Source organism: Lynx canadensis, chromosome B3 (assembly GCF_007474595.2).
Source record: "Lynx canadensis isolate LIC74 chromosome B3, mLynCan4.pri.v2, whole genome shotgun sequence".
Classification (NCBI taxonomy): domain Eukaryota; kingdom Metazoa; phylum Chordata; class Mammalia; order Carnivora; family Felidae; genus Lynx; species Lynx canadensis.
The window spans coordinates 33,732,265-33,757,558 of NC_044308.2; the positions used below are offsets into that span (position 1 = coordinate 33,732,265).

At 36.6% G+C, this 25,294-nt stretch overlaps 1 protein-coding gene across 1 annotated transcript in view; it reads left to right on the plus strand.

The window, feature by feature from the left end:
- The window catches only part of LOC115515708 (unconventional myosin-IXa-like), a 210,074-nt gene that overhangs the window by 123,278 nt on the left and 61,502 nt on the right, over nucleotides 1-25,294 (plus strand). Inside the window, exons 24-30 of the mRNA XM_030317786.1 lie at nucleotides 1,026-1,168; nucleotides 3,793-4,016; nucleotides 4,530-4,646; nucleotides 6,161-6,349; nucleotides 7,615-7,662; nucleotides 20,806-20,917; nucleotides 24,012-24,073. Of these exons, the coding sequence (XP_030173646.1) occupies nucleotides 1,026-1,168; nucleotides 3,793-4,016; nucleotides 4,530-4,646; nucleotides 6,161-6,349; nucleotides 7,615-7,662; nucleotides 20,806-20,917; nucleotides 24,012-24,073 (895 nt within the window). The remainder of the gene's footprint in view (nucleotides 1-1,025; nucleotides 1,169-3,792; nucleotides 4,017-4,529; nucleotides 4,647-6,160; nucleotides 6,350-7,614; nucleotides 7,663-20,805; nucleotides 20,918-24,011; nucleotides 24,074-25,294) is intronic.

Genomic DNA, 25,294 nt, shown 5'->3' on the forward strand with positions numbered 1-25,294 from the left:
GGTAGTATAACAATCAATATAGTTATGATTTTCAACTTCATTACTCACTGGCTGTGTAGTCTTGGGAAAGTTACCTAATGGTTAAGCCTCCAGTTTTTCACTTATAAAATGGTTTTTGTAGTTGAAAGTAAACTTGTTTTTATAATTAAATAAGGTAAGCCAGTGTAAGCACTTGTGCCTAGAGAAAAATAACTCAAATAAGTGGTAGCATTTGTTAAATAATAGTATTGATAACTTCTACATATAAATCACATTAAAATATTTTTTATATAATGGTAAGTGGAAAGGTTTAAAATTGTATCTTCATCGGGGCACCTGGGTGACTCAGTCAGTTAAGTGTCTGACTTCAGCTCAGGTCATGATCTCATGATTCAAGCCCCGCGTCTGTGCTGACAGCTCAGAGCCTGGATGGACCATGCTTTGGATTCTGTCTTCCTCTCTCTCTTGCCCCTCCCCTGCCCATGCTCTGTCTTTCTCTGTCTCAAAAAAAAAAAAAAAAAAAAAAAATTGTGTCTTCATCATGATTACAGTGGTGTAAAAATAAATGGGCATTCTTATGGATAAAGACTTGAAGGGAATTAACAAAAAAAAACCCAAAAAACAAAAAAGGTAAACTGATACATTTTAGAGTGATGGGATACGAGTGAGTTTTTAAAAGGTATTTTCTTTGTTGTTGTTTATGTGCTAAATCCAAGCTGGAAGGAGGACAAGAGTGAAAAGATACCAGTTTAGGAATCAGAAAACTTTAGTTAGAATTCTAGTTTTACTGCTTTGTAGCCATTTCATTTTCAGGAATTATTTAACATCTCTGGGTCTTATTATTTCCTGTATTCAAGATGAGGAAACTGTCTCCCTTCCAGAAGAAGTTTAAATGTGAAATTGAAGGTTAAATATGATTAAACTTAAGTGTGAAGGTTATATGAAGTCATACACATGAAAGGTTTATATGGGTTAAAGTGATGTACAGATATTATCACTGCAACATACTAATTTCTTTCCATTTTTACCTTTATTTTTAAAAATAGACCTCAGAGAGCTAAGATGAGATTCTGGGCCAAAGGGAGACAAGGGGAGAAGAAGACTACCCGAGTGAAACCTGCCACCCAACCAGAGGTGTCAGCATTCTTTGCTGGCTCAGATATGATTCCAGCTCATCAGTTTCCAGATGGTAAAAACAGATAGAGGGTGGAGATTGTCTTTCTAATTTTCTACTCTTTCTGAGACTTTACTGTTCCTGTTGGTCAGATATTCTATGAGATAGGACCAGGATTGTTAAATCCTTCCTTAACTTTATAAAATTACATTGTACCTATAATAGAAGTTCCAAGGAAGTGTACAAAACGGTGAAGTAACAACTTCAAGAATGATGGTGAATCTTCGGTTAGCCTCAGTTTTCTACAGTGTAAAAATTTAGCTGATATTCATTCACTTAACAAATTTGTGTTTTAGTAAAAATTAAGATAATAGCAGCTAATATTTGAGTGCTTACCATATGCAAGGCACTGTACTAAGGATGTTGTATGTATTAACTCAGTTCATCCTCACAATTTTTTGAGGTTGGTATAATTATTATTCCCAATTTATAGATGAGAAAGCTGAGGCACAGAGAAGTTATTTGCTGATACACATATTGTAGTTGGCAGAGCTGAGATTTGAATTTAGGTAGCCTAGCTCCAGGGGCTAAACCCCTGTGCTATATATTAAGTATGTACTATACTGTCAATGTCTCGGACCTTATAAATGTAGCTGTTATTTTAACATTTTGGACATCAGTCACAACACACTTGGAAGTACCCAACAGTGAGTTCATCTGTTGAGAAAACTGGCCTTTCTAAATGCTAGAATTACTAACTTTCCAAGGATTCCAGTAATTCCAGCATTAGATGATTATGCCATTTCCCCCCAAGCCTTTGCTCAAGCACGTGTGAGAGTTTTTAATCATTATGTAAAAATGCCAGCTATCTTCAGCAATGATGGGCTATATACCAGAGATGAGTGTGTGGTAATGAGTGGATGAAATACCAGTGGGTAAGTGAAATATCAGGATTGAATAAAATAGAAAGTGGATCTAGGAAGAAAGTTATTATCTCTAAAGGAAAGATAGAGCAGACCCAGTTAAAATAAGTAGACAAAACTTCTCATATCTAGGGTAAGATAAAGGGACAAGGAGAAAAGATCATCAGGTTTCACATAGGAATGGATGAGCCCAAGCAGAGGCAGTTGTGCATCAGGGGAAAAAATGGTAGAGCTGTAGTTAGAGCTCTATTTTTGCATGTTGTGGCTTTGCTCCTATCAGTTAACAAACTGATATGGATAAAACCAATAATAAATTAAATGAATACTACAAGTTCAGTTTGGAAATTTGGGAAATTCTTACCATTACATTACTAAGAGGATCTCTTTCCTATATCTTATCTGGTTTATAGTAATCATTCTAAATTTTTCATTTTTCACAGCTCTATTCTCAATGGCTAATTCTCAGGAAGGAAGCATAAGGCTCTTTAGTTGATGCATATATTATTAGCAGGCTTCACTATGTGTTGCTCCTTAAGGATATGTATATAAAAATTAAAATTGTAGCTTTTTACTCATCTTTGGGTAGCAATTTATTAAGGTAGCCCTTGTTTTTAATACTGAAATAGTATTATAATTTCTATAGTAATCATTATTTTATTTAAGAAAGATATTGACTTTGCTAAGTGAAATAATTAGATACTTATATGTTTAGGTTATATAATGGAATTAAAGTCAATTGATACTAATTTGCACATACATATATCCTATATATTTTTGTAATTTTTATTGTGGTGCCGTATCTTAGGTTGGGTTTGCCTTTCTGCTTGAAGTGGCATTTAGCATGTAGGAGGCTACTTTTTTCCTTCATTATCAGAATTAGCTTTTAGAAGGAATGAGGACATACTATTGGATAGGTGAATATGTGTCAGAGAAACAAACTGAAATGTGAAGTGAGAAGGGGCCAACATTCTTATCAAGCCCCAGATAGGGCTTTGGCAAACCCAGTATAGTTCTGGATTGTGATGGACTTACATGGAATCTAATTTCGCTGTTGTAAATAGTTATTAAGAAGATTTGTTGGGCCTTCCAATATTATATACAAATCTAATGCATTCCAGGAGATTTCTCAGAGAATTCTAGGAATCCTAGGATTCCTGAGAAATTTAGTTATTTGGGAGATATGTAAGACAGTCGTAAATACTAAAGAGACCAGGGAGAAATGAGCCAGTTGACTTACCTGGCTCCCTAGACAGGTTGCCAGGCTAACACCAGATAATATAACTGGAGCATTTATGGCTTTAGACCCTAGTAATGAAATAATAATAATTAACGAATTTCACTGGTTTGCTGGACTCATATATAGCTGAATGTTCATTCAAACTAATATAGTAAAACTATGACTGGGTTAACAGCATGTAATGTGCCAGGGTGATTATATCTTCTTTTTTTTTCTTTGGGACTGTGGTATCTGATTCCAGGCTTCGGTTCTACCAGACCCCTCTATCCAGGTTTTTGGTATCAGACCTTAGCCCCTTGGGAGACATGGTGGCATTTCCTTTCGAAAAGTGATAATTTTAAAATACATTTTCTGTACAAATATGCAGTCTGGATTTATTGCTTAATTGCCTAACCTCAGACATTAATGTTACTTGGCTTTTCAGATACTTACGTATGTTTCCTTCAGTGACTTACTAAAGGAAGTTAAACTTAGAAGAATATGGAGATTTCAATATTTTCACTAAAAATTTTTTTTTGGATACTTATCTTGAATTGTAGAATTAGTTCAGTATCACTCGACACCTCCTTTGAGCCCAGACTTGCCTGGTAGTTGCCGGAAGGAGTTCAAAGAGAACAAAGAACCTTCTCCAAAGGCAAAGCGGAAGCGAAGCGTGAAGATCAGCAATGTGGCTTTGGAATCTGTGCACTGGCAAAATGACTCTGTCCAGATCATAGCAAGTGTCAGTGATTTAAAAAGTATGGATGAATTTCTTCTGAAAAAGGTACACTGTGCACGCTGAGTTAAGCCCCTGATTGGTTTTGACTATGGAATACGTGTATATATCAGAATATGGCCCTTATAGATCAAAGTTATATATGCTTCAGTAAGTTAGATGGTCTTTTCTTTATCAAAAGGTACAAATAATAGGATATACATTACTCAGACTGGGTGGACAGGATTTAAGGTTTTATGCTTTAATATTGACTTCCATTTTACTATAACTGTCCCATTATATTCCATTGTAAAGGTGAGACATGTCATTGCATACTTGGAGTTTTTTCTCAGGTGACAGAACAATAGAATAATACAGTGTTAGAAGGATCTTAGAAATCATCTAGTAGTAATAAAACATTTGCTTTCTAGTCATGATTTTACCTGGGACCCATAATAGCAGGAGCTTGCACTTTCAGAACCATCAGGACCATCATTGTTGAAGAACCAATCAATATCACTATTGTGTTCACCTGTTTTTAATTAGTTGATTATATGCAAAAACTCTTTCTGTGGCCTCCAGATGAATGACCTAGATAATGAAGACAGCAAGAAAGACACATTAGTGGATGTTGTATTTAAAAAAGCCCTAAAAGAATTTCGGCAGAATATCTTCAGCTTTTATTCATCTGCCTTGGCGGTAAGTTGGACTATGTTAGGAGATACTCAATAGTTCAACATATGAAAATTTGACAGTGCTGTAGAAGATCATACAGAAGCTGTGTTCAATGAGAGATTTCTCAAATTCTTTGTTTTTGTTTTAGGAATAGGTAGGGAAAAGCATACCGATGGGTCTTAGATTAATACCTTCCTTCAATTTCCTTAAGTAGGTTTTTTTTCTCCTCTTAAGATATTGAATCTTCTTTAGATGATGAATTCAGATATTCTAGATGTGATTCTGTGGCTCTCTACTATTTTGACTTCTCATAATCCTTTTAGCTCTAGCTTTAGCTTTTAATTTTCACATGTGTGGAATTATATATTTTTCCCCAGTGGAATTAGAGCATTTATGTTTGCTGATTTATATATATCAGTTTATTTCACTTTCAGATTTACCTTATAATTTTATGTGATATTGGTTATGTTTTAGAAAATTTATTTTCATGCTAAAATATATAATAATTCTTTGATCTCTACAATCTATGAATTCTCACATTGTATAAATAATTATATTTAATCATTTTTCTTTGTTCAATCTGTAATTTATTGTGAAAAGAGAAACCAGAACTTTCTTGTGTACCCTCTACTTTTTCTTTCTCAATATAAGACTTTTTGATTTTTTAGAAACCTCAACCATGCAGTCTGAGAGAATAGGAATTTCAAGACCATAGTAAGAGTAGTAATCAGGCTATGGCAAATGACTAGGTTTGGGTGGAGACAACATTGGCCGTATTTTTCTAATCCTGCTCAACTGCTTATTATGCTCATGTCTTTCTCTGCTTCATACCTGTATTTCCTAGATTAGGGACTCAGGGTTGTTGCTCCAGTGCACTTAAATTACATAGGAAGAACCAAAATTATAAAGCAGAGCTTAATAGTGGTTTTCTAACCCTAGATCAAAAATGTTCAACTTATTTTGAGGAAGTGAAGGAGAAACAAATTCTAAGTGTATTTAACAATTTTTGGTCATTTAAAGCCCCTTTCTTCTCATAAAGATTCCAGACCTTATTTAAATAAAAAAGTTAATTCCATGTAGGTTTCTGTGCATGTAATACAGTGTTAGTCAGGGCATATCACTCTTTGGAAAAATAAAATAAAAGTTACCTAATGTATCATTAGACAAGGATTCAAGTATTCATTCTTTCAATTTTAGAGTGGAACTATCCAAACATGGTTCATCTTTGAAGCAATGGGTAATTAAAAGGGATGCAAATAATCTTTATAACTAAATATAGTTTATTGGAAAGTTTCCAGGACTTTTTCAGATTGTTATATTGTTTAAATTGTTAGGTATTTGACTCAAATTTAATAGGTTTTATTTGGCAGACATTCCAAGTAGAAGAGTTTACAAATACCACATGAGTTCATGGGCATGCCCATTAGAAAGGATCCTAATCTTCATTCTAAGCACTACCTAATACAAGTTCAATCAACTTCTATATTTATAGAATTTCTTTATAAAACCTTAACATTTCTTCTCTTATTGCTTATTAGGTAGATGATGGGAAAAGCATACGGTATAAAGACCTTTATGCACTATTTGAACAGATTCTGGAAAAGACCATGAGACTTGAGCAGCGTGATTGGAGGGAATCTCCAGTCAGAGTTTGGGTTAACACTTTTAAAGTGTTTTTAGATGAATATATGAATGAATTCAAGACTTTGGATTGTATACCCACAAAGGTAAATATAATATGTTTTGATTTCTAAAAAGGATTCAGTTAAGAATTTTTAACAGTCTGTTTGACACAGTGTTTGAGAAGAACATTACAGGAAACATGTCAACTTAGCACTGCTTTAGATTCAGCAAACTTAATTCTGCCTTGTAAGTTTATCAAGCCATTTTATCTAAATCTTCTGCAATTAATATATTCTTTGCTTAGTTACAATATAATATGTGTCCTCAAAATTATACCTTCTACTTTGATAGAGTTCACTACATGAATTTCCTTTTGAAAAGTCGTGGTTAAAGATGTGATTCATTGTATCATTTGATGGCCTTTATGTAAGGAACCACAGATTATATTTCTTCTTAAATTAGGTTTTGAGAGGCTGTGTGTTGCTAGAAATCTATATAACAGTTAATAGTAACATTTATTTATTGAATTCCAGGAATTGTACTAGGAGTTTGATATTTAATTCTTGTTTCAGTCCTATTAAATAACTATTATGAAATCCCTATTGCAGAAAAGATAGCAAGCTTAGACAAAGTTATCAGTGTTTCATTTTAGTACCCCAGCTGAAATAAATAGGTCTCTAATTATTAGATATCAGGAATATTATTAATCCTTTTTATTGATGGGGCCTTATTTCCAGTTATTCTAGTTTATATGTGTGTAGATTTATAAGCCATTTTAACTCATTTTTGAAGTAGTCAGGTATAAGTAATACCTTGAAAGTTCCTCTGTTCTAGGTCAAGGTTAACTTTATATTATGCAGAAGAAGATTTTTAGTAGGCTTATACTGCCTTTGTTTATAATTTTAAAGGTTAGGTTTAGATTGCTCTATACCGTAATTATGAGGAAATGTCATATATAAAAGAGCTTTCCATATCCCTTGTGATACCTTTTTATATTTAACTCTGAGATGGAGAGTTTTTTAGAGACAAAATATGGAAAGTACAATCTTAAAAGTTAATAATCATTCAGTTAATGATTAAAATAAAATTATCATTTAAATTAATATGGAATGGCTTCTGGACAGAACTAATGTTTAATAAGACAAGAATCCCTAAAGTGTCCTTTTATTCTGTTGTTTTTATGAGCACTGTGTTTTACTAAATTTAAAAGTTTTCTCACATTTGCTTACTAGCACTGCACACTTTGTCTTGAAGAACAAAGAGCTGCTTGCTCTACTACCTGTGAGCAAAAATCTCAGCATTTGCACAGAAGCAAGAAAGTATGTTTGTCTTTGTTGATATTACAGTTTCTGTATTTCTCTCCCATCAGGTGCCAAAAACAGAAAGAAAGAAAAGAAGGAAAAAAGAAACTGATTTAGTAAGTTATAATCTGTTTCTTATGTTAGCAAGAAATGATTTTTAGTAGTCTGACGTATATTTTACAGTATTTCTGTGGATATATGTAAGGAATGTTTATCAGTTGCCTAAGGGGTTATAATTTATGTCTTTACAAAAATTTACAATGGCAAATGTGTCTTGAATTCTGTGACTTGCTATTGGTGGTGGTTTCCTAAAATGGCAGAAAAGTGAAAATGTTTACTCATGAAAGGTACAAATACCTCTTCTCAGACATAGGAGCTGTTTAACTTCCCCTCATTTCTAAAAAAACAAAAGCAAAAACAAAAACAAACAACTGAGGACTCTTAAGGGTTTTACAAATATAACTACTTCTAATTCAAAAGACATTCTCAAAGTCATTTCAGCATATTTTGCCATTGCTCATGTTCTTAATTTGTATAATGTATCTCTTATTAACTGTAGCCATCATACTGTACATTACATCCTCCTGATTTAATTATTTTGTAACTTTAAGTTTAAATAAATAATAAATTATTTTATAACTGAAAGTTTGTACAGCCTTCCCTGCCATATATTTTAGTAACAGGCAGTGTTGCCAGTCATCATCAATGATACTCTTGGTCTAGTTCTGTTTGCCAGCATAATCTCTAAAATTTTTAACTAGTTTTTATATTTATGAAATTCATAACATAATTTAAAATGATATTCATTATAAAGGAAACTTCTTTCCCGGTCCTTTTTCCTTAGGGGCACCTGGGTGGCTCAGTTAATGCTCTGACTCTTGATAGCAGCTCAGGTCATGATCTCTCAGTTGTTGGATTGAGCCCCATGCTGAGTAGAGCCTGCCTGGGATTCTCTGTCTCCCTTGCTGTCTGCCTGTCCTCCGCTTGAAGTCTCTCTCAAAATCAGTCAGTCAATCAATTAATAGACATAAAAAATTAAATGTATATATTATTCCCCTTCCTTTTTTAGGATATTCTGACTGGAGTTATCTTTTTACTTTATTTATAGTTGATTTGTTTATTATGGAAATACAAATTCACCAGTTTTTAAAAAATGTTTTAAATGTTTTTATTTATTTTGGAGAGAGAGAGAGACAGACAGAGCATGAGCAGGGGAGGGGCAGATAGAGAAGGCAACACAGAATCTGAAGCAGGCTCCAGGCTCTGAGCTGTCAGCACAGAGCCCCATGTGGAGCTCAAACTCATGAATCATGAGCTCATGACCTGAGCCAAAGTCAGAAGCTTAACTGACTGAGCCACCCAGGCACCCCTCACCAGTTATTTTATGTTTGAGGTTTTTATCTTTCTTAGACAAATAATTATATAATTATTACAAATAATTTTTCACTTTTCCCTTGCCTTTTGCTCATACATTTATTGTTTCATTTGTTTCCTATAAAAATTTTTAATCATCTGGGATTTATTTTAGTCTTGAATAAGGTAGGGATCAAAGTCTGATTTATTTTTAAAAGCATGTCAATTCTCTGAACTGTGTTCAATGATGCATTTCTTTTGCAATGATTTGAAATATCACTTTTATAATATACTTCATTCCAAATGTATTTGGGTTTAATTTTGAACTTTCTCTTTTTATTCATTGATCTGTTTATACACATATCAAATTTTTTAAATTACTTTTTATGTTATCAAATATATGTACATGTATACCCCCATATACACATGATATACAAGACTCTAAAGTCTTGAAGGCTTTTCTCTTACTTTGACTAAGTTTTTATTTTAATTCCAGTTCGTTAACACACAGTGTTACATTAGTTTCGGGTGTACAATGTAGCGATTCAACACTTACATACAATAGCCAGTGCTCATCACAAGTATACTTAACCCCATCCCCAATTTAATCCAGTTACCACCCTTTCCCCATCCAGTAACCATCAGCTTGTTCTCTATAGAGTCTATTTCTTGGTTTGCCTCTCTTATTTTCTTCTTCTGTGTTCATTTGTTTTTAAATTCCACATATGAATGAAATCATATGGTAGTCGTCTTTCTCTGACTTATTTTACTTGGCATAATACTCTCTAGCTCCATCCATATCATTGCAAGTGGCAATATTGCATTCATTTTTGTGGCTAAATAATACTCCATTGAATATATACATACCACAGCTTGTTTATCCATTCATAAATTGATGGATATTTGGGCTCTTTCCCTAATTTGGCTATTGGTTGATAATGCTGCTATAGACATTGGGGTGCACGTATCCCTTTCGATTAGTATTTTTGTATTCTTTGGGTAAATACCTAGTAGTGTAATTGCTGGATCATAGAGCAGCTCTTTTTTTTTTTAATTTTTAAACATTTATTTATTTTTGAGAGAGAGAAAGAGAGAGAGAGAGAGAGAAAGGAAAGAGGGGAGAGGGAGGGGCAGAGAGTGGGAGACAGAGGATCCAAAGCAGGCCCCATGCTGCAAGCGCAGATCTCACACGCTGTGAGATCATGACCTAAGCCAAAATCAAGAGCCAGCTTCCCAACTGACTAAGCCACCCAGGCACCCTGGGCAGTTATATTTTTAACTTTCTGAGGAAGCTCCATACTGTTTTCTAGAGTGGCTGCACCAGTTTTTCATTCCCACCAACAGTGTAAAAAAGGATTCCCTTTCTTTACATCCTTCACCAACTCCTGTTGTTTCCTGTGGTGTTGTTAATTTTAGCCATTTTGACAGGTGTGAGGTGATACCTCACTGTAGTTTTGATTTATACTTCACTGACGATGAGTGATGGTCATCTTTCCATGTGTCTGTCTGTTAGCCATCTGTATGTCCTCTGGAAAAATGTGTTTATTTCTTCTAATTTTTTAACTCAATTATTTGTTTTTTCGGTGTTTAGCTTTGTAAGTTCTTTATATATTTTGGATACTAATCTTTTGTCAGATATGTTATTTGCAAATATCTCTTCTCATTCCTTAGGTTACCTTTTAGTTTTGTTGATTGTTTACTGTGCAGAAGCTTTGTATTTCAATGTAATCCCAGTAGTTTATTTTTGCTTTTGTTTCCCTTCAGGAGACATCTAGAAAAATATTGCTATGGCTGATGTCAGAGACCTTACTGCCCTTGTTCTCTTCTAGGACTTTTATGATTTTAGATTTCACATTTAGACTTTGATCCATTTTGAATTTGTTTTTAGTGATGTGTGGTGTAAGAAAGTGGTCCAGTTTCATTCTTTTGCATATAGCTGTCCAGTTTTCCCAACATTATTTGTTGAAGAGACTTCCCTTTTCTCATTGGATATTCTTTCCTACTTTGTCAGAAATTAATTTACTCTATATTTGTGGGTCTATTTCTGGATTTTCTGTTGTGTTCCATTGATCTGTGTGTCTCTTTTTGTGCCGGTACCATACTCTTTTGATTATTACAGCTTGGTAATATAACTTGAAGTCTGAAAGAGTGATGCCTCCAGATTTGCTTTTCTTTTTCAAGATTACTTTGGCTATTTGGGGTCTTTTGTGGTTCCATACAAATTTAGGATTGTATATTCTACCTCTGAAAATGCTGTTGGTATTTTGATAAGGATTGCATTAAATGTGTAGATTGCTTTGGGTAGTAGACACATTTTAACAATATTTGTGCTTGTAATCCATTTCTTTGTGTCATCTTCTATTCTATTTCTTTCACTGGTGTTTTATAGTTTTTGGAGTATGGGGTCTTTCCTGTTGTTAGTTAGGTGTCTTACTATTTTTGGTGCAATTGTAAATGGGATTGCTTTCTTAATTTCTCTTTTTGCTGCTTCATTACTGGTGTATAGAAATGCAACAGATTTCTGTACATTGATTTTGTGTCCTGCAACTTCATTGAATTTATTTGTCAGTTCTAGCAGTTTTTTGGTGGAGTCTTTAGGGTTTTTCCATATATAATATCATGTGTCTGTGAACAGTGAATGTTTTCCTTCTTCCTTACCAATTTAGATACCATTTATATCTTTTTGTTGTCTGAATGCTATGGCTAGGACTTGTAGTACTATGTTGAATAAAAGTGGTTAGAATGGACATCCTTGTCTTGTTCCTGATCTTAGGGGAAAAAACCAAATATGATGCTAGCTATGGGTTTTTCATATGTGGCCTTTATTTATTATGTTGAGGTATGTACCCTCTAAATCTACTTTGTTGAGGGTTTATCTCATGAGTGGATGTTGTACTTGTCAAATGCTTTTTCTGCATCTATAGACATGATCGTGTGGTTTTTTTCCTTTCTCTCATTGATGGGATGTATCACGTTGATGGATTTGTGAATATTGAACCATCTTTTCAACCCAGGAACAAATCCCACGTGATTGTGATGGATGATTTTTTTTCATGTATTGTTGGATTTGGTTTGCTCGCACTTTGTTGAGGATTTTTGCATTTATGTTTATTAGAGAATGCTGGCCTCATAGAATGAATTGGGAGGTTTTCTTTCCTTTTCTATTTTTTGGAATAGTTTGGGAAGAATAGGTATGAACTCTTATTTAAATGTTTGGTAGAGGGGCGCCTGGGTGGCGCAGTCGGTTAAGCGTCCGACTTCAGCCAGGTCACGATCTCGCGGTCCGTGAGTTCGAGCCCCGCGTCAGGCTCTGGGCTGATGGCTCAGAGCCTGGAGCCTGTTTCCGATTCTGTGTCTCCCTCTCTCTCTGCCCCTCCCCCATTCATGCTCTGTCTGTCTCTGTCCCAAAAATAAATAAACGTTGAAAAAAAAAATTTTAAATGTTTGGTAGAGTTCACCTGTGAAGCCATCTGGTCCTAGACTTTGTTGGGAATTTTTTTCATTACTGATTCAATTTCTTTGCTAGTAATCACTCTGTTCAAATTTTCTATTTCTTCCTATTTCATTTTTGTTAGGTGATATGTTTCTAGGAATTTATCCATTTTTTTCTAGGTTGTCCAATTTGTTGGCATATAATTTTTCATAATATTCTCTGTGTATATCTGTGGTGTCAGTTGTTTTTTCTCCTGTCTCATTTGTCATTTTATTTGAGTCCTTTCTCTCTCTCTCTCTTTTTTTCTTAATAAGTCTGGCTAGAGGCTTATCACTTTTCTTGATTTTTTTTTGGAGAACCAGCTCCTGGTTTCATTCATCTGTTCTATTAATTTCTTCTTTTATTTTCTGGGTGACTGATTTGTTGTTTAGTAGCATGTTATTTAACCTCCACATATTTGGTCTTTCCAGAGTTTTTCTTGTGGTTGACTTCTAGTTTCATAGCATTGTGGTCAGAAAAGATGCATGGTATGACTTTGATATTTTGGATTTGTTCAGGCTGATTTTGTGGGCTAATATGTGATCTATTCCAGAGAATTTTCCATGTGTGCTTGAAAAGAGTGTGTTTTTCAGCTGATTTAGGATGAAATATTCTGACTATATCTGTGAAATCCATCTGTTCCAGTGTATCATTCCAAGCCATTGTTTCCTTCTTGATTTTGTGTAGATGATTTGTCCATTGATGCCGGACGCATTGTTAGCAAAATTGGCATTGGGCCACTAGTTTTATGATGGAACCATGAAATGCTGCAATGGCTGGGGACATGAGGCCTGGTGTGGCAGTGCACTGTGGCTGGGTGTGGTTGGGCCTGATGCTGGATGGTGGCTGGGGGTGCATGGCTGAATGCTGCTGTTGGGTGCAGTATATGGTAGCAGCAGCACACCTGGTGGGTGGGTGGGGAGCATGCAGCTTTAACAAAATGTGCCCTGAGCCCTGGGCCAAGGCTGCAAGTGTCTGGGTGTACAGCTCCTCATCCTGTAGGTGGCTCTGTGTTTGTGCTGGGGGCCAGGGGAGAAAAATGGTGACTGCCAGCTCCCTTGTTTTCATAGAAGTCCCCCAGCTCACTCCAAAATCAGCTTTAATTTATCTAGCTCCCATTTGCCCCCCAGTATTGTGTAAACTGCTATTTTTATGTCCTCTCTGTGCAGGTTACTATCTCTTTAAGGGATAGTATCCCAGCTATCAGTTGCCCTCCCAGCTCACCCCTTGCTGAGTCAGCTGACTTTTTTTTTTTTAATTTACATCCAAGTTAATTAGCATATAGTACAACAATGATTTCAGGAGTAGATTCCTTAATGCCCCTTCCCCGTTTAACCCATTCCCCCTCCCACAACCCCTCCACTAACCCTCTGTTTGTTCTCCATATTTAAGAGTCTCTTCTGTTTTGTCCCTCTCCCTGTTTTTATATTAGTTTTCCTTCCCTTCCCTTATGTTCATCTGTTTTGTACCTTAAAGTCCTCATATGAGTAAAATCATGTATTTGTCTTTCTCTAATTTGGCTTAGCATAATACCCTCTAGTTCCATCCACATAGTTGCAAATGGCAAGATTTCATTCTTTTTAATTGCCGATTCCATTGTGTGTGTGTGTACACACACACACACACACACACACACACACACAACATCTTCTTTGTCCATTCATCTATCCATGGACATTTGGGCTCTTTCCATACGTTGGCTATTGTTGATAGTGCTGCTATAAACATGGGGGTGCATGTGTCCCTTTGAAACAGCACATCTGTATCCCTTGGATAAATGCCTAGTAGTGCAATTGCTGGGTCTTAGGTTAGTTCTATTTTTTTTTTTTTTACATTTATTTATTTTTGAGAAACAGAGAGAGGCAGAGTATGAGTGGGAGAGAGTGGGGCAGAGAGAGAGGGAGACACAGAATTCGCAGCGGGCTGCAGGTTCCGAGCTGTCAGCACAGAGCCGGACGCAGGGCTCAAACTCATAAACTGCGAGATCATGACCTTAGCCGATGTTGGACGCTCAACTGACTGAGCCACCCAGGCGCCCCAGTTCTAATTTTAATTAAAACATTTTTGTTCAATGTTTATTTATTATTGAGAGGCAGTCAGCGCATGAGCACGGGAGGGGCAGAGGGAGGGGGAGACACAGAATCCGAAGCAAGCTCCAGGCTCTGAGCTGTCAGCACAGAGCGTGACGTGGGGGTCGAACACATAAACCGTGAGATCATGACCTGAGCCAAAGCCGGACGCTTAACCAACTGAGCCACCCAGGCGCCCCTATTTTTAATTTTTTGAGGAACCTCCATACTGTTTTCCAGAGTAGCTGCAATCACTTTGGATTCCCACCATCATTTGAGTCAGGTGACTTTTAAAGATCCAGGCTGATGGGGTGCCTGGGTGGTTCAGTCCTTTGAGTGCCTGACTTTGCCTCAGGTCATGGTCTCATGATTCGTGGGTTCGAGCCCCACATCAGGCTCTGTGCTGACAGCTCAGAGCCTGAAGCCTGCTTTGGATTCTGTGTCTCCCTGTCTCTCTGCTCCTCTCCCACTCACATTCTGTCTGTCTGTCTGTCTCTCTCTTTCTCTCTCTCAAAATAATAAATAAGCATTAAAAAAAAAAAAAAAACAAAAACACTCCAGGCTGCAAGTCCCACTGGTTTTCCAAACTCACTGAATTCAACTCCTCATGGGTTTTAAAACCAAACATTATGGGGATTATTCTTCACCATGTGAGCTGCCTTGGTGTGAGGGCCCATTTCTTTGCCCTCCCTGCACGGGTAGCTCTTTCCCTACTGCAGGCAGCCTCCCTCCACTTTTCTGACTTTCCTAACCTTTCAGATGCAGTTTCTTCTGTGTATCTTGTTGTGGAGTTTGTTCTGCCTGTCTTCAGTTCACTCTCTGTTTATTGACCTGAATGTGGGTGATAACATAGATGTAAATGTGGGACAGGATGAGCTCAGAGCCTTCCTACTCCACCATCTTCCCAAACTTTTTGTTTGTTTTTTAAAATTTTTATTTATTTATTTTTAGTTTTCAAATTTGTTTTTGAGAGAGAGACAGAGTCACAGAATCCAAAGCAGGCTCCAGGCTCTGAGCTGTCAGCACAGAGCCCAACATGGGGCTCAAACTTGTGAAATGTGAGATCATGACCTGAGCTGAAGTCTGATGCTTAACCGACTGAGTCACCCAGGTGCCCCTGTTATAGACTTCATGCAGATTAACCATCTTTGGTTAACATATTATTTCTTGAGATGGAATAAATATAGTTACTAATATACAAGCTTTCTGAATTAAACTACAATTCAGTTGTGCTTCCCTGAATTTTAGCAATTAGATTTTGAATGATTATAGAACATTCCTTCTTTTTGTTTAATATTTACAGATACCCATTTATTTATTTTATTATTTGCTTTTATTTTATTTTTTAATTTACATCCTAGTTAGTTAGCATACAGTGCAACAATGATTTCAGGAATAGATTCCTTAATGCCCTTACCAATTTAGCCCATCCCCCCTCCCACAATCCCTCCACCAACCCTCTGTTTGTTCTCTATATTTAAGAGTCTCTTATGTTTTGTCCCCCTACCTGTTTTTATATTATTTTTCCTTCCCATCCCTGTGTTCATCTATTCTGTGTCTTAAAGTCCTCATGTGAGTGAAGTCATACAATGTTTGTCTTTCTCTGACTAATTTCACTTAGCATAATACCCTCTAGTTCCATCCACGTAGTTGCAAATGGCAAGATTTCATTCTTTTTGATTGCCAAGTAATACTCCAATATGTGTGTATACATATACATATATATGTGTGTGTGTGTATCTACACACACACCCCACATCTTAAAAAAATTTTTTTTAATGTTTATTTATTTTTGAGAGAGACAGAGAGTGAGCAATGGAGGGGCAGAGGGAGATGGAGACAGAATCTGAAGCAGGCTCCAGGCTCTGAGCTGTCAGCACAGAATCCGATGTGGGGCTCGAACCCATGAACCGTGATATCATAACCTGAGCTGAAGTCAGACGTTCAAAAGACTGAACCACCACATCTTCTCTTTCCATTCATCTATCAATGGACATTTGGGCTCTTTCCATACTTTGGCTATTGTTGATAGTGCTGCTATAAACATTGCAGTGCATGTGCCTCTTCGAAACAGCATACCTGTATCCCTTGGATAAGTACCTAGTAGTGCAGTTGCTGGGTCATAGGGTAGTTCTATTTTTAATTTTTTGAGGAACCTCCATACTGTTTTCCAGAGTGGCTGCACCAGTTTGCATTCCCACCAGCAGTGCAAAAGAGATCCTCTTTCTCTGCATCCTCACCAACATCTTTTGTTGCCTGAGTTGTTAATGTTAGCCATTCTGACAGGTGTCAGGTGGTATCTCATTCTGGTTTTGATCTGTATTTCCCTGATGAGTGATGTTGAGCATTTTTTCATGTGTCGGTGGGCCATCTGAATGTCTTCTTTGGAGAAGTGTCTATTCCTGTCTTTTGCCCATTTCTTCACTTGATTATTTATTTTTGAGGTGCTGAGTTTGATAAATTCTCTGTAGATTTTGGATACTAAATCCTTTATCTACTATGCCGTTTGCAAATATCTGCAACCATTCCATTGGTTGCCTTTTAGTTTTGCTGATTGTTTTCTTCGCTGTGCAGAAGCTCCTTTATTTTGATGAGGTCTCAGTAGTTCATTTTTGCTTTTGTTTCCCTTGCCTCTGGAGATGTGTTGAGTAAGAAGTTGCTGCGGCCAAGGTCAAAGAGGTTTTTGCCTGCTTTCTCCTCGAGGATTTTGATGGCTTCCTGTCTTATATTGAGGTCTTTCATCCAATTTAAATTTATTTTTGTGTATGGTGTAAGAAAGTGGTCCAGGTTCATTCTTCTGCATGTTGCTATCCAGTTTTCCCAGCACCACTTGCTGGGAGACTGTCTTGGTTCCATTGGATATTCTTTCCTGCTTTGTCAAAGATTAGTTGGCCATACATTTGTGAGTCCATTTCTGGGTTCTCTATTCTGTTCCATTGATCTGAGTGTCTGTTTTTGTGCCAGTCCCATACTGTCTTGATGATTACAGCTTTGTAATACAGCTTGAAGTCCGGGTGCGATGCCTCCTGCTTTCGTTTTCTTTTTCAAGATTGCTTTGGCTATTCGGGGTCTTTTGTGGTTCCATACAAATGTTAGGCTTGTTTGTTCTAGCTCTGTGAAGAATGCTGGTGTTATTTTGGTAGGTATTGCATTGAATATGTAGATTGCTTTGGGTGGTATTGACATTTTAACACTATTTGTTCTTCCTATCCAAGAGCATGGAATCTTTTTCCATTTTTTTTTTTATATCTTCTTGAATTTTTTTCATAAGCTTTCTGTAGTTTTCAGTGTATAGATTTTTCACCTCTTTAGATAGATTTATTCTTAGGTATTTTATGGTTTTTGGTCCAATTGTAAATGGGATCGATTGGTGTATAGGAAGGCAACTGATTTCTGTGCATTGATTTTATATCCTGCAACTTTGCTGAACTCATGGATCAGTTCTCGCAGTTTTTTGGTGGAATCTTTTGGGTTTTCCACATAGAGTATCATGTCATCTGTAAAGAGTGAAAGTTTGACTTCCTCCTGGCCAATTTGGATGCCTTTTATTTCTTTGTGTTGTCTGATTGCTGAGGCTAGGACTTCCAATACTGTGTTGAATAACAGTGGTGAGAGTGGACATCCCTGTCTTGTTCCTGACCTTAGGGGGAAACCTCTCAGTTTTTCCCAATTGAGGATGATGTTAGTGTTGAGTCTTTCATAGATGGCTTTTATGATCTTCAGGTATGATCCTTCTGTCCCTACTTTATTGAGGATTTTTGTCAAGAAAGGATGCTGTATTTTGTCAAATGCTTTCTCTGCATCTATTGAGAGGATCATGTGGTTCTTTTCCATCTGTTCGTTCTTTCTTTCTTTCTTTCTTTCTTTCTTTCTTTCTTTCTTTCTTTCTATGTTTATTTTTGAGAGAGAGAGAGAGAGTGAGAGAGAGAGAGAGAGAGAGAGAGAGAGAGTGTGTGTGTGTGTGTGTGTGTGTGTGAGTGGGAGAGCGTCAGAGAGAGAGAGGGAGACATAGAATCTGATGAGGGCTCCGGGCTCTGAGCTGTCAACACAGAGCCCGATGCAGGCCTCCAACTCATGAACGATGAGATCAGACCTGAGCTGAAGTTGGACGCTTATCTGACTGAACCACCCAGGTGCCCCTCTTGTCCTTTCTTTTATCGATGTGATGAATCACGTTGATTGTTTTGCAGATACTGAACCAGCCCTGCATCCCAGGTATAAATCCCACATGGTTGTGGTGAAGAATTTTTTGAATGTATTGTTGGTTGGCTAATGTTGAGGATTTTTGCATCCATGTTCATCAGGGAAATTGGTCTATAGTTCTCCTTTTTAGTGGGGTCATTGTCTGGTTTTGCATCAAGGTAATGCTGGCTTCATAGAAAGACTTTGGAAGCTTTCCTTCCATTTCTATTTTTTGGTACATCTTCAAGAGAATAGGTGTTAACTGTTTCTTAAATGTTTGATCGAGTTCCCCTGAAAAGCCATCTGGCCCTAGACTCTTGTTTTTTGGGAGATTTTTGATTACTAATTTGATTTCTTTACTGGTTATGGGTCTGTTCAAATTTTCTGTTACTTCTTGTTTCAGTTTTGATAGTTTATATGTTTCTAGGGATTTGTTCATTTCTTCCAGATTGCCCATTTTATTGGCATATAATTGCTCATAATATTCTCTTATTATTGTTTTTATTGATCTCTCCTCTTTCATTCTTGATTTTATTTGGGTCCTTCCCTTTTTCTTTTTGCTCAAACTGGCTAGTGGTTTATCAATTTTGTTAATTCTTTCAAAGAACCAGCTTCTGGTTTCATTGATCTGTTCTACTTTTTTTTTTTTTTTTGGTTTCTATAGCATTGATTTCTGCTCTAATCTTTATTATTTCCTGTCTAATGCTGGTTTGGGTTTTTATTTGCTGTCCTTTTTCCGTCTCTTTAAGGTGTAAGTTTAGGTTGTGTATCTGAGACCTTTCTTCCTTCTTTAGGAAGGCCTGGATTGCTATCTGTATTCCCTCTTATGACTGTCTTTGCTGCGTCCCAGAGGTTTTGGGCTGGGTATTATCATTTTCATTGGCTTCCATGTACTTTTTAATTTCTTCTTTAACTTCTTGGTTAGCCCATTCATTCTTTAGTAGGATGTTCTTTAGTCTCCAAGTATTTGTTATCTTTCCAAATTTTTTTTTTGTGATTGATTTTGAGTTTCACAGCGTTGTGGTATGAGAATATGCGTGGTATGGTCTCGATCTTTTTGTACTTATTGAGGGCTGATTTGTGTCCCAGTATGTGATCTATTCTGGAGGACGTTCCATGTGCACTGGAGAAGAATGTATATTCTGCTGCTTTAGGGTGAAATGTTTAGAGTATATCTGTTAAATCCATCTGCTCCAGTGTGTCATTCAAAGCCATTATTTCCTGTTTAGATGATCTGTCCATTGTTGTAAGTGTGTTGAAGTCCTCTACTATTATAGTATTATTATCAATGAGTTTCTTTATGTTGGTGATTAATTGATTTTATTTAGGTGCTTCCACATTTGGAACATAAATGTTTACAACTGTTAGGTCTTCTTGGTGGATAGACTCCTTAATTATGATATAATGCCCTTCTTCATCTCTTGTTAAAGTCTTTATTTTAAAGTCTAGATTGTCTGATGTAAGTATGGCTACTTCAGCTTTCTTTTGTTGACCATTAGTATGATAGATGGTTCTCCATCCACTTACTTTCAATTTGAAGGTGTCTTTAGGTCTAAACTGGGTCTCTTGTAAACAGCATATAGATGGGTCTTATTTTCTTATCCATCTGTTACACTGTGTCTTTTGATTGGAGCATTTAGTCCACTGACGTTTAGAGAGAGTACTGAGAGATACAAATTTGTTGCCAATATGTTTCTTGTAGAGTTGGAGTTTCTGGTGGTGATCTCTGGTCCTTTCTAGTCTTCGTTGCTTTTGGTCTTTTTTTTCCCCCCTCTTGTCTTTTCTCCCCTCAGGGAGTTCCCGGTAAAATTTCTTGCAGGGCTGGTTTAGTGGTCGTGAAGTCCTTTAATTTTTGTTTGTCTAGGACCACTGATTTTTATAATTTAAAATGCTGATTCAGAGTCATGCAAAACAGCTCTTGTATGTTTGTAGCATTCCTTTCTGTTTTCATACAAGTTGATCTTGTTTCTCTACTAGATTGTTAGCTTTTTGAAAGTAGGGACCACATATATTGCCTTTATTTAGTTTCTCAGAAGATCATATTTACTCCTGGAGTAAATGCCCATTGAAGACTTAACAAGGGATTGAAGGATTTCCCATTGGCTGACTATGTTAAGACAGCATTTGTTATGTTGGCTTTAACATAAATGCTATGTTTTTGGTTTTTTTTTTTTTTTATTCAGGTAGAAGAGCACAATGGTCACATCTTTAAGGCCACCCAGTATAGCATCCCTACATACTGTGAGTACTGTTCTTCCCTGATATGGATAATGGACCGAGCCTCTGTTTGCAAATGTAAGTATGAGTGATCTTTTTTTTTTTTTTTAAAGGAATCCATCTATCTTTACTACAGTAATTCCAAACATTTCACCATGAACCTCATTTTTGCTATATAATCTTGTCACATGTGGCAGAACACATGTACTTTGTCAGACACCCATCTATCCGTTCTTTGAAGTGCAAAATAAAGTACAGAGACCTGAACTGACTTCTCTAGGTTCTCAGGGGTCCCACTTTAAACTTGTGGCTAAGAAGGGTCTGGGCCCTGCTGTCAGGACTCACATCGAAAGCCACTCTTCCAGAAACTTTTTATCTACATTTAGTAGCCCGAGGAACCAATTTGTGAGTTTCTTCAAAGAGGAAGAGCTCTTCTGAGGGAAGACAATTACCCTCATAAATTATAGTACTTTTATTTAGCCAATATGAGTGATCTTTGAGAATTTTTTTTAACCCCTTGATATTTCTATTTCCTAAGTTTACTTACATTTTTTTTTTAACATAAAAGAATAATTCACACTTCCTGATTCTTTAACCTCATTTTGCTGTACTCTTTCACCTACTCCCTGTTGCCAAACCAGATATTTTGGTGTTGTTTGGTCATTGTACTTGCAGCTTACTTTATCTGAAATGCTCTTCTCCCAGACGTTAGTATGACTTACTATTTCAGTTAATCTATGTCTTCACTCAAATGTTACCTCTCACAGAGCTCTTTCCTTACTGTCCTATCTGAATGCCACTCTGTCCCCTAATTTTTTGTCCCTTAATTCTCTGTCTCCTTCCTCAGCTTAATAGTCTTCATAGCACTTATCACCACCCAAGGTTATATTAAGTATTTGTTTTCTTGTTTGTCAGGCTGTCCCACTAGAAAGACATATAAGGTCAGGAAACTTAATTGTTTCTTAATACCAGATCACTTGAAACTTAATACCAGATCAGTTCTGGTATTACAAATTTTGATAAATATTTGTTAGGTAGATGGACCTATAGATGGATGGATGAATTAATGCAAATATTATTAGGCTATAACCAGAAAAGTACTTTTTTTCTACTTGTAATCTTCTTTGTTAAACTTTTTTTGTGTGTGAAAGTTTATTTGAGAGAGAGAGAGCTGATGGGTAAGTTGCAGAGAGGGAGGGAGGGAGGGAGGGAGGGAGGGAGGGGGGGAGAGAGAGAGAGAGAGAGAGAGAGAGAGAGAGAGAATCCCAAACAGGCTCTGCACTGTCAGCAGAGAGCCCAGCACGGGGCTCAAACTCACCAACTGTGAGATCCTACCTGAGCTGAAATCAAGAGTCAGATGCTTTACTGGCTGAGCTGCCCAGGAGCCCCTCTACTGTAATCTCTTCAGAATATATAAGTCTGTGAATGTGAATAGAGACTTTTTATAGGTCACCTTGGTTCTGGGTTCTGGCTTACAGAGGACCTTCAGATTCTTTTCCTGTCATGCCATACGTCTACTGTGGTGCTTTCAGTAATTCTTGGAGGTTTTGTTTCCTAGTGGCCTGGAATTGAATGGCTGAAGTATTAGGAAGGGCTGTGTCCAGTAGGACAAGGATGAAAGTCATGGTCACCATTGTGGAATCACCATTATTAGATATGTTCATTTGTTCTGTCATCAACAATGGTTTCTTTTTGTTTTATTATTGATAATCTAAAAAAATTACAGTAAGAACAAAATAGGAAGTAGTTTGCCATTAACTTGACTGTTTGATGTTAGTCTGAGTCCAGTAGGTTTGGTATAAATGTCTCTGTGTTTTAAAACTGAAAATGGAAAAAAATCTGCTTGTTTATGACTTGGGTGGGCTTGGTTTGATTTCTAAATAGAATTAACTGACTTTGTGATTATACTGGTGGTTTCACCTGCACAATGAGATAGCCTCCCCTATTTGATCTCGGTCTTGAAAACCTCACAAGTTATGTTTTAGAAGCTCAAAAAAAATACTTAGGTGTTCATACCAAGGGGTAGAACTGGTGTAGCAAAGTGACACCAGTCAGGTATGTTTTCAGTATTCTCTCACTGCTTCTTCCCACTACCAATTGCCTAACAGCCCTTTTCTCTGCTGCTCCAGGGAATAATTTCTCCTCTGAAACTTTTCTTTATCTTTTTTTCCCAGTCACAACTGATACTGTTTATATTCTGGTTCCTCAGAGCTCTATTCTGGACTTTCTAAGATAGTAAATAAATAAAGCCTTTCTTAGATCTTAATGTGCTACCCAACGTACTTTCATTTCAGCAGGAGTCTTTGTTGGTAATACGTTTCTTCCTCCTTGGAATGATTCTTAATAGGTATTTTTGGCACTTTAATAGATTGCAGAGCCAGATATATTAGGAGAGCATAAAGACTAATTTGTGAGTCAGGTCAGAAAGATAGAAAATATTCTGTAGGAACATGGCAGGTGCAGGGAGGAGGAGTAGACAGTGATGAAAGATTAAAAGCTTTTTCATAGACAGTAGTTAGAAATTTTAGGCATGTTTTTCAGCTTCACTTTTCTAAATAGAATGGGTTAAAATGCTTTTTTATTGTTTTTTTATATGAAATTTATTGTCAAATTGGTTTCTGTACAACACCCAGTGCTCATCCCAACAGCTGCCCTCCTCAATGCCCATCACCCACTTTCCCCTCCCTCCCACCCCCTATCAACCCTCAGTTTATTCTCAGTTTTTAAGAGTCTCTTACGGTTTGGCGTCCTCCCTCTCTAACTTTTTTTTCCCCTTCCCCTCCCCTATTCTAATACCATATGAAACATATATATGATATTATAGCAGCCTCAAATTTAAAGAAAATATTTATGTCTAAAACAGAGTTGTAAACTTTTTAAAAAAATTTTTTTTATATTTATTTATTATTGAGAGACAGACACAGAGTGTGAGCAGGGGAGGGTTAGAGAGAGGGAGGAGACACAGAATCTGAAGTAGGCTCCAAGCTCTGAGCTGTCAGCACAGAGCCCAATGCGGGGCTCGAACTCACAAATTGCGAGATCATGACCTGAGCTGAAGTCGGTCGCCCAACCGACTGAACCACCCAGGCCCCCCTAAAGTTGTAAACTTTATAAGTTCTTGTCATTGATGTACAGCCTTTTAAAAATACTGCATTCTTAATCTGTTTTTCAGTATGTAAATATGCTTGCCATAAGAAATGCTGTCTGAAAACCACAGCCAAGTGCTCTAAAAAGGTAAGAAATTATCACCTATGAGTGGTAAATAACAGATATATTGGTCTTTTCTACCTCATGAAAGAAAGCAAGCCCTCTTCAATGGTTTTATAGAGCAGTGGTTTTCAAACTTTTTGATCACAACTCACAGAAATACACTTTATGTCGTGATCCAGCATACATATATATATAGGGATAGGTATATAATTGGATTGATTTTCCTGGAACTATATTTACCTTTACTATTTGGGAGAGCTATTAAACTGGTTTCACAACTGACAGTTTATTAAAACACTGCTTTTAAAGGTTTTCCACTTCATTAAATGCTCATAACTCTTACTAGAAATTGTCTTGAAAGTGGTAGGCTATAGCTAAAGATTTTAACATTAACAGCAAGATTCACCAGCCCAGTTGGTGTTTTTACATAATTCAGCTTGGATACACAGAGATCTAAAAGGTATTAAACATGTACTTTGACACTTTATTTTAAAGGAAGCAATGATTTTTGATAGATTTCAGGCTTTTTTTGCTATATAATCACATTTTTTTTACATATTAGTCACATATGGACAGTTGTAACAATACTATACAAATCTGAACTGTAATATAAATGTGTGTGTGTATTGTTTACAACCCAGGTACAGTATTTGCATCTGTTCCAAATTAGTAGACAAATCATGGCAAGGTGTACAAAGAGAAATTTTATTCAAGGCTTAAAATACAATGAAGGTGGGACATTTGCTTTGAGCTTAGGTGGAATAGCTTGTGACAGACTATTACCCATGCCGAGAATAACTGAAAAAAGTGTTGCTGCACATCAGAGAGCTAGCTGCCCAGGAAAGTTGGACTTTGTTGGAATGTCAATCCTAGAGAGAAGATAATTGCATAGTAGTGAATCTGTGTCTGTGAGATGTTTTTCTCCTAGTAGGAATTTGTCAATTTTTGCTGTAGAACATGAAACCACAATTTCAGGCAGAGTTTTTAAGAGTCAGAGAAGTCAGCACAACTTTTAGGACTCTCATAGGGCAATGGAGGCAAAAGTTGGAATTTGGGATTGCCAAGACCAGGAATTTGGGATTGCCAGGATCATGATCCAGGTGTAACCCTTGAACTCAGAGGTTTTTCCCTCAAGACATTCTCTGAATTCTTAAGCTATATGGGGTAAAAGGCTAAAAAGCTAAACTGGAAAAAAGATCAGAGTTTTCTGCAATTTCACACTGTTAAGGAAAAAAAATTGGAGTT